Below are 10,410 nucleotides of genomic sequence, written 5' to 3'. Positions count from 1 at the left end.
CATTTGGAAATATTTAGGCAGCGATTTCTTCTCTGTCCAGCTGTAAGATATAAAAGATACACTAGAGGATTTGTTGGGTTTTTTTCAATATCTACAGAATAGTTTTAGCTTTTGGCAAAGTTTAAAAAAAACCACTTTGTATTGCAAGAATTTTTTATCCAACCTGAACTTTTCCATGTTTCCATCCTTGTTTATCAACATCACTGTCATCCACCGGGGCAGTTTGTCAAAGACAAAGAGTTTGTAAAGTTCTTTGCAGTCTTTTATCGATGGTCTGACCTGTAGGTTGGAAAAGTGTCCGTGCGATGAAGCTTCACTGGGCTAGAAACATCTTCACCAAGTGAGATACAAAAAAAACCCAAAACAACACTCAGTAAGACACAGGTATCTTATTCAGCATTTTATAAAGGACTATGTGAAATAAAGATTACAGGCTTTTCATTAAACCCATCTCTGCTTAATCTGCTGCTCCATCTCAGAAACATCTCCAACTCAGATTTTCTTTCCCAGTTCTTTACGATTAGAAAGTTGTACAAAGCAAATTAAATTTTTTTAAAGTTCTGACTTTGCATTTTAAATATAAAAAGCACTTTAACTCACAATAGCAGCATCATCTCTTTCCTGTATATTAGAAGAGAGGACAAGAGCCAACTCAGAAATCATAAATTCTGATTTTGATGGAAAAATTTTTTGCAATACAAGGTTTTCAGGTGCCTCTACCATTGAGTCAGCAAAATGCTCCTTCATTTCAGTTATACAACTCAGTATAACAATGATCTTATATTTCTTTTTCCAGTAGCAATTGAAGCCTATCAAGATTTTGGCAATCTAATGTAATTAGAGGTGCTCCGGGTACCACTGAAGTAGTAGCCTTGACTGCTGAACACCACAAGGACTTCAGTGTCTTTCCTAATCACAACATTGGCTCTATGTCTTACTTATTTTACACAGACTTTTACCCCATTCTCATGACGACAGGCTCCTGGGATCCTTTTTTTTCCAGCTTAACAAGCAAGCTATTTTCTAAATATAAAACAAGTGGGGTTTACCCATGCAGTCTATTTATCTTGTGTCAACTCAGTGCTGAATTGTTGCTTTAATAAAGGACTCTATAGTAAGGCACAGTAAAACCAATCCACTGATTGTGTCAGAGTGCTGCAAGCAGCCTTGTTCTCGTGTGCCACAGGCTGCCACCAGTAGGTCATCTTCCCATGCCCTAATTTATTGAACAAATGTGACCAGGCATGTAAGCGCTGCCTTCATTATTCCTCCTTCCCCTGGAACACTTGCCGGGTGTAGCTGGGGCTTTTTGTGTGCTGCCTGCCCCCTCTAGTGTTGAAAAAAGGAAAACTAAGTAGATTTTATCATTTGCAGAAAATCGGGAGGACTAGAATGGAACATGGCTATGGATGTCAGGGCTGACAGAGCCTGCGATTTTTAATCACAGCTTGTGACGTTCCGTGTTCTGGAGCTTTATTAAAATCTCCAGCTACTATTAAATCTCCAGTACTATTAAAAAAAGTACAATAAATGTCTTTCATTATTCCTTGAGAAATTCCTGGCATTCGAGGAAGACAAAAAAGACACATAAAAAAAAGAGAGACTAAAAGTTTTCTCAACCAGGATGTTTTAAAATATCTGCCTAGTGATTTCTGAACAGTTGATGTTAGTAAAGGGTATCTCCACATTGGTACTGGAAAGCCCTGCCAGCTCCTGGGGTTTTCTGCTAAACACAGATTCACCTAGGGTTTTTTAGCAGGATAAGGCACTGAGAGTAGGGCTGCGCCTTGGAGCAGCACACAAGAGCCCTGAGCTTCGGGGATGACAGAGAAATCAACACATGCCCTGGTAGGTTGATTCAGTTTCTAATGCCCCTATGATGAAGGGAAACTACTTAAGTCCATCTTTATCATTCAAATGTTTAATTGAGCTCAGCCTTTATTCTGTATGTTGTGAGAATAAAGTTATGGTGGGTATTGGCTCCTTCCATTCCATATTCCAGGCTGATGCACTTGTATGAAGTGTCTAGTCTGTTTTCTGCAGACTTCTCTAATGCCCTTATCCTGACTTCCCAACTCTGCAATACCAACTTCCATACAAACACTAACTCGGCCAATCCACACAGCTTAGAGTGGAAGAGTGTGTTTTGAAACACAAATGGGATGTTGTTGTTTGACTACATGACTCTGAGACGCTGACTTTGGACCAGCTCCTCAGAGGTACTGAGCTCCTCTAGCTCCCACTCCAGGGGTGCCTCTGGGGAGACCAGCTCAGAGCAACAACAGCACACATTGGGTGCTGCAGTTCTCACTGTCTCAGGAGACTGAAGTTCAGTTTTGAAACACAGGGGAATGGACGGCTCCCGCCAGCCCTGCTGCAAACGCCACCAAGCACCCTTCCTGCAGCAGGGTGTGCTTCCCCTCCATACCCCCCCATGCACCCAGGGACTCTCTGCAGCCTGAGGTTTTAAGGCATAAGACTGAGCTGTGCTACCCCTTGGGCTGACAGCAAAGAGGGGATCCGGAGAAGACATCTGCCCATTTTCAGGCCATGCTGCAATGCAGGGTGGCAGCACTGCAGCTGTTCAAGCAAGTTTTCTACAACTACTTATCATGGCCATTTCCTTTTCCTTTCCCTAATTCAGCTGGTTTTGAGGATGCAGTTTTGGTTGAATGTACACAAAATGAATAATGAAGACTGCGTCATTCTTCCCATGAGGCAGCCATGCAGAGGAGACAGGACTCAAATGATTGTAAGTCTGGCAAACAAAATCAGGTGCCATTAAAATATTTGGTAGCAGAAAGGATTGGGCAATCTTGGTAACAGGCCATCCTGTACAAACTGTCAAAAAATTTGTCAAATGAAGGATCCCTCTCCAATGGGAAGAAGGGCACTTCCTGATTATAAACCCCTCTGCCAAGTTATCCATCTTAAGGTGGGAAGTGCCCTTCCCTCCATCAGCCAGACAAGTGCTGGCAACTTGGTTAACTGAACATCAGCCTTCAGTGAGCTGGACAGACACTGAAATGATTCAACAATGTCCTGATCCAATTTGTGCACTGAATCTTCCCACCCCAGCCCCTTACCTTTCAGACCATAGAGCTTGCCAGTGCTGTGCTGTCGTGTGATGTGCTGCCAGTAGGCGCTGCGGGGTAAGGGCACCATGGTGCTGAGGGACACGGCTCGCTCACTCATTTTCATCTGAAGCTGCAGAGCAACAAACTGATGTGAAGGAGACTGAGAATAGCGCAGCTACTGGCTGCAAGGCTGCTAATGAAAGAGCCAGCACAGCCTCTCCCTCCCTCCGTCTCCCACCTTACACGAGCAGCAGCGACTAGCTCAGGGGTTAGTCTCCACGGGAAGACACCACTCGGCTTAGGAGGCCACACTGCTGTTGCACACCAAAGCTCACCTTGGTGCTGCCCTGGTCCTGGGCTAGCACTGCTTCCCCTGAGGGGAGTTGTAACTCAAGCAGCTGAAACAGAAACCGAGGATCAGCAGAAGGTAGAAGGTGGCTGGTATGCTCCCCCTTTAGCTGCAAAGCCATCAGAGGGTCTTCCCAGCTACACAAGCAACTTCCCAAAGCTAAATACAGCTTCAGGACACCAAGAACCTGACTGGACATGTTTCACATGGGTAAGGACAAGTTGTTCTTGTTAGTTTTGAAGCATTTTCTATTCACCTTTCCTACAGCTGAGCAACATATCAGCTGAATGGCATGGGATTGAGATAACTGCATCCTTCAGCTAGATTGCTTGAAGGTATGCTGCGAGGAGGGCACACAGGCTGCAGTGCATTGCTGGAAGCCCCAACTCACACTTCCTCCTCCATACAGGGCCTTCAGCAATGTTTTCTTACATAATCACAGCCCCTTGTTATTTATACTATACTTACTTAACACAAAAATACGTGAGAACTGACTACTTTAAGGCATTTTTTCCCATTAATTCAATAAGATGTATGTGCGAGCTAATAAAAATATTCGAATTTTACCAAAAGCCTCACAGCACAGTTAAAATTCTCCTGCCACAGCTCAGTGCAAACATACCAAGACTGCACTTGACTTTTCCAGTTTATAAAGACAGCTTTTTTCAAAAAGGGTAAGTTTTACACTTTAGTTTCATGAAACCTGAGGTGAAAGAAAGAAGCTTTTACAAGATGATTAGTATATTCTAGAGCAAAACCAAACAGGCGAAGCAAGCACAGAAAAGAGGCGAGGGCTGGCTGTATTGGAACAGACCCATTTCCAAGTTATTTAGAGGTGCCGTCTACCTTCAGCCTAATCCTTGTACAGTGGACACTGTGCCTGTGATGTGAAGGTAAAAGCAAAATGAAACCCAGATCAACTCCTGCTCTTAAAATGCCCACCTCTGCGTCAGCTGGGTGTGAGTCACTGCACTATGCAAGATTCCACCTACATCACACAGTGTATTTCTACAGCTCCTTCACTAGAGCCCTGACATCCTTCATAGTGTCACCACACACACCTCAGCACCATGGAAACAAACTATGAGGGATCTTGGGAATACAAATCAGCAGAGCATTGAGAGAATGGCATTTCCCTGTAGATGCCATTTTTGGTGGTTCCATTTGGCAGGTTAGACAGCAAGCTAAAGCTGTTCAAGCAACAGTCTAGCTGTCAGGAGTGCAAAAAGCTATCTTGGGAGGAAAGAAAGAGGCACAGCTAGAGAAACGTTAGATAAAGATACTGAAAAGGGCCGGAAAGGGTGACCCTCCTGAACTCAATCAGCAGGGGGAAGAATTAAAAACCCCATAGCTGGAGATAAGAATTAGCATGTCATGTCCTGAATTCGCAGCGCTTCATCAAACCACCTTGGACTGCAAGCAAAGGCAGCTTTAATGATGATTGATTTCATTCTCACAATTAACCTATTGTATCTCTACAGCAACAGAAAGAGGAGGAATAACTTGCTAATGACCTGGCTTTATGCTGCAGAAGTACCTGGCACCATAAGCAGGTCAAAAGCAGCCAGAATTGATATGCTGGAACACGTATGAGCAACATGTTGGGAGCAGAGCACCAGGTGGGGCACACGGCTCCACGTAGCAAGCTATTTGTTGTATTAATAACTGGAGGGCACCTAATCCGGAGCCTCTTGCCCTCTTCTGCCTAGGGGAGAAGGAGAATGCTGAATCCTGAGAGGATAACAGCATCCCCACAGCAGTCTGAATGCAGCTCCCTGCACGCATGGCAGGGATCAAGTTATGTTAAGCCACATTCAAACCAAAGAAGCAGCAACAGTGTGAGAAGTAATGAGGGACAACACAAAGCCAGCTGCAGCTCTGGTGGCTAAGAGAGATCCACAGAGGAAGGGGTTGAGGATGGGGAAGAAGCAGCCACTTCCAAGAGCAGCTGGGGAGCTGCTGTGCAACCTCCTGTCACCCAGACGAGACATGGAAAGAGCTATACACCAAGGCAGTTTGCTGAGCCACTGCACAGCTCTTGGTCAAACACAGGGTGAGGCTGGTTCCCAGAAAGTAAAAGTGCTGATAAAAATAATGCCAAACCACCAAAAAACACCCTCATGCAACACAAAACCCCCACAAAAGCCTTAAAAAGAAACACCCGTGCACCAACATTCTCTCAAGTTAGCTGTGAACATGGCTCCAAAAGGAAAGAAAAGGAAGAGGATTTAAGATTTTGTTAGGTTTGGTTGGTTTCCTCGTGCTGGACAATCCTATTTTCAAAGAACAACTTGCACTAGGTAAGCCTTCATCTTGAGATCCCCAGCTGGAGAAGCTTGCACTCACTGTGGTTTTGAGAGGGTTTTCTTCCCATGGAAGCAAATTTAAGTAATCCAAATCAATTAGAACAATAACTGCTTAAGAACCATTTGCTAAATTCATTACAGCAAAACCACAGAATGGTAAACTAAGAGGAACAACTTCAGAAATTGAAGGGCACTAACATTGCTGCTGCTTTGACTACTACCCATCTTACACCAATACTCACTATTCTCCTCTCATGCCAAAAGTGAGTGAGTAGCATTTCTACTCTTAATTATGGATCTCTGTGGAAATGGCCAAAGATAGTAGCAGGCTCCAGCTTAGACAGAGGCACACCAGGTGGATCACACTTGAGCTGCTGAGAGGGGAAGAAATCAGGGAAGGCTGCTGACAAACCAGCTGATAGTAGCATTCTATGAAGCATGGAACTTCAGCTGCCAAAACTGGGAAGTTTGCTGTTATTACTTCTTAGTGACATGTCAAGTTGTAATTGATTTTTAAAGCAACCTGAACTGAGAGCAGGCATAAATGGTAGTAGTCAATTCACAGCACTGCTCCCGTGAGTTTGCACAGCAACCAAATACGCATGAAAATATAACCTGAATATTTTCTTTCCATTGTCTGGCAATGCAAAAGTGAAAGGAACTAAACCACTGGATGAAATGAGCTACCAAATGACCAGAAAGGTTTCATGCATCACTAAGGAAAGCCAGCTCTTTCTTCCCTTTAAAAGAAAAAAAGGAGAGATCTTTGAATTCACTGAAAAGGAAAATAAATGAAACCAGCTCATGCAAGTGGCACTGACTCTGGTCAACATATGCTCAGACCTCAGCAGAAAGCAACAGCATGTTAACAGAAAGTGTCAGGGTGAGGTTCCCAGCTGAAGAACCACTACTGCATCAATTTCCCACATGCATTTCAAGAGCCAGAGCCAGTTACAATCACAAACGGAACCAACATACTGTGATATAAAGAGAGCGACTGCTAGGGAGGTGACAGACACATTATAGCCCACATTCTCAACAGTACTTGGCAGCTTTATTTCACTCTAGCAGCATGGGATATTCAGCTGCTTGGGTTTTGGTGGTGGTGTTTTTTTGTGTGCACAGGCTCCAGAAGCCCTCAGGAGCTGAATACCATATTCACCCTGCTCTGGGATAATCATATCACTGATGTAGCAGTGGTTAGGATTACAGGAACAAACAGAAGACATGCAGTGTAGACTTCTTCTCTCACCACCATATCTCCTACCTTCTTCTATTTACTCTTTCTGTAAATAATAGCTCAAGCTTCACTACTATCAAAATTCATAGGGTAAATAATTCTTGGAGACAGAAATCACATAGACAGCCAAGCATGAAGCGCAGGCATCTCAAATTAACTCCTTGTTGAGGCTTTCAAAAGCAGGATAAAAATACAGAGGAAACCACTCAATGTGAACAAAGACGTACTTTACAAATATTTTGTCATCAGCAAAAGAAGCCTCCTGAGTCTACACTGATACAACAATGCTCTGCTTAAACTTCTAAATCTGACTATCCTTGAACTCCAGAGAAGCCACTGAGTCTTACTACTTCAGAACCAATGTTTCCATGACAAACTTGGGAAACTCGTATTCGGGGCATATGGATTCATCTGCTACTAAATTACAAGACTTTCAGTCCACCGGGGATATGTTCTTAACCCCCACTTAGTACTCTAGGGTCCATAAAATTAGATTTAGGGGCTATGGTCGGACACTGTTTGTGAAAAAGCTTTTAGAGGTTGTGCAGCTGCTTTATATTGAACTCTACAGCAACTCTGCATCTGTTGAGTCTATTGGCACTTCTAAGATGGAAATTTTACAGTACAACATCAGACATCATCTATTAAAGATGCTATTATGCAAACGTAAAACCAATAAATATGGAATTGCCTGTAAGCCTACTCACTATTCCTATAGAACTTACCCCTGGTTTTTGAAAATGAAGTTGTGCTTTCAACAGGTTACTCCATCGCTTCTGATCCTGGTGGGCTACAAATGTTAGCTAGTTATGCTGAATTAGCCTAGGTTAATTTTAATCTTCTTGATTTAGTTGGTGTTGAGTACTTGTATCACCTACCCATCTGTCTCAACTCAGATAATTTTGGATATTTTTGAACACAAACTCCCTTCGTTAACTAGAACTAAAAAGTTCACACGAAAGGCTCCAAGTCAGTACTTCATCCTCAGACAGACACAGTGCTCTCCCTTGGGCTTTACAGAAGGGAACACATTGTAATGATACTAGCCAGAAGTTAACAGAGCAGCAATAACTGAACACTAGTATATCACACTACATAAATATAAAATATATAGTGTTTTATTTATAACACTAATTAGGCTCTTTCCTGTTGAAAGCAAAGGCATCACACAACCCACGTAGAAACAGACTCAAATTTTCCTCATTTTCCCATTTCATTTATCACAGAATCATAGTTGGGTTGGTAAGGACCTATCATAGAATAGCTGGGTTGGAAAGGACCTTAAGACCATCTAGTTCCAAGCCTCCTGCCATGGGCAGGGACACCTCACACTAGACCATGTCACCCAAGACTCCATCCAACATGGCCTTGAACACTGCCAGGGATGGGGCAGCCACAGCTTCTCTGGGCACCCTGTGCCAGCGCCTCAGCACCCTCACAGTAAAGAGCTTCTTCCTTATATCTAACCTAAACTTCCCCTGGTTATCCCACTTGTTAATAAAGAGTTAATAAGAGACTGATACACATTAGCTGCAAGTGCCATAAACTGCCTTCCTTAGACAGAATGCTTCTGGAGATCCCACACTATCTTTTCTCAATCTGTATGTTAGTTTTGCATCTTACACTTCTACATCCTTCCATGTGTTGTAAAACAAGTTCTAGATACAAAAGACACTTGTGGAAAACAGACATCCACAGAGATATCAGACAAACATCTCGTCCTCCCCCTTAGTTTAATTTGAACCATATGACTCTTTCCAAATCATCCTTGGAGTGTAGACACCAATTAGCAAATGGAAAACTGAGCATGAGCCACAACATCTTGCAAATAGATTGATGAAAAATGCTTCCAAATAAACTCATGATGCTGATTAATCAAAGGAACCTAATGAGAATGTGCACCGACAGGAACTTATCATCTCTGTATTGATTCACACTTCGTGCTAGCTTTGCAAACACAAAAAAATCAAGGACTAAGTTCCCTGGTTTGATTCTTGAAAAGCAGTCCCAGTTTATATATATACTACCCTAACTGTAATCAGGCAGAATTTAATAAAAGCAATAATCAGACTGCTTACTATCTGTGAATCAAAACTTAAGATCACATTGAAGAAACATATCGTTAGTTGGTGCCTCTGTGAAGCAACAGACGTATCAAGCAGCCGTACCATGGAATTTTTCACACTCTGCAACAAGCGCTCATGTTGTTCTGCTATGGCTAAAGCAGCCGAATGAACCTTCTGATAGATTGCTTCCCCATCTCTGGTCTGAAAGATGAATAGTCCTTCTCCTGTGTCACACATCCTGCCAAAGCAAGAGCAGATGAGATCCAAGTGTGAGATTTAAGTTTTCACGAGCAAGCAAAAGTTTATTGTGCTGCTCTAGAAGTGCTATTGCACAAGCAGTAAGAAAACAAAGGTTGTTGAAATATGGAACAAATCTTGCTATTTTAGCCTACATTTGTATTGCTCTCACCATACAGGGACTCAGCTAAGTACCACTGATCTATCTTAAGTGCTAAAGCTCTAGAGAGATCATGCACAAGACACTGATTTTTAATATTTAGACCCTATCTAGAATCTGTGCCAGGTAGGTTTGTCTTCCCCTTGTAGACTTTTAACACTGCCTGTAATGAGCTTTGCAGAGTTTTGTCTTCCACTTGAAACAATAAATATATATCCTCAGCATTCCAATTGCTTTGTCCTATCATGGCTAATGCATAATCAGCTAAATAAAAATGTATCCTTTCCCCCCACCAAGGGAGCTAAATTCTGCAGTAATATAGAAGATGGACATTTAAACACCTCTTCCCTTTCCAGATAAGTTAATTGTATGATCTGTTTCTCTTTTACTATTGTAATTCTTTAATGTGCTCATCCAAAATAATGCATCCATATCCTTTAGAAAGGATTTGATAGCCCAATAAACAAGTGCTCCAACTTCAACCAGCCAGACTTCAGCTCATCAAAACTGAGCTGCAGGAAGCAATACAGAACATCATCTCTAAAACAAGGAATTGCATTCAAATTTCTTACAAATTCATTTGTCAAAAAGATGCAAAATAGTAATACACTCAATGGAAAAAGAGGAGTTCCTGCTCCATTACTTCAGTTTGCTTTTGGGAAACAACTTGGCACTCATTGCTCTCAACTTCAAATTCCACTTCTAGTACAGAACCCATAACTCTGTGCCCAAAGGGTACATGATGTTCACCCCTTCTTCCTAGACCTGTCTGTCCAATTCTCTGTTTCATATATAGCTTTATTGAAGAACAACCCTATGCAGTAATACACAATGGTGCCAGCCTTCACCCTGCAAACCCCTGGGATACCTCAGCTCCTCCACCCCCATCCTCAGGCACTTTTATTTGGCAACTGCTTCCTTTCAGGCTGTGACCTGGGATTAAGAGGGTTTTTTTATTTGGTTTTATTTTTGTTT

General features: G+C 42.5%; 1 protein-coding gene across 1 annotated transcript; it reads right to left on the bottom strand.

The window, feature by feature from the left end:
• Nucleotides 1-263: 263 nt before the first annotated feature.
• DOK5 (docking protein 5) lies at nucleotides 264-9,275 on the bottom strand. Its single transcript, XM_010015033.1, has 4 exons — nucleotides 9,141-9,275; nucleotides 3,413-3,475; nucleotides 3,087-3,207; nucleotides 264-331 (listed from the first exon to the last, which is right to left on the bottom strand). The coding sequence occupies exons 1-4, from the start codon at nucleotides 9,273-9,275 to the stop codon at nucleotides 264-266; spliced, it is 387 nt and encodes a 128-aa protein (XP_010013335.1).
• Nucleotides 9,276-10,410: the final 1,135 nt, after the last annotated feature.

This window comes from Nestor notabilis, unplaced genomic scaffold (assembly GCF_000696875.1).
Source record: "Nestor notabilis isolate BGI_N333 unplaced genomic scaffold, ASM69687v1 scaffold575, whole genome shotgun sequence".
Lineage (NCBI taxonomy): Eukaryota > Metazoa > Chordata > Aves > Psittaciformes > Psittacidae > Nestor > Nestor notabilis.
This window is presented reverse-complemented; position numbering and strand designations above follow the sequence as displayed.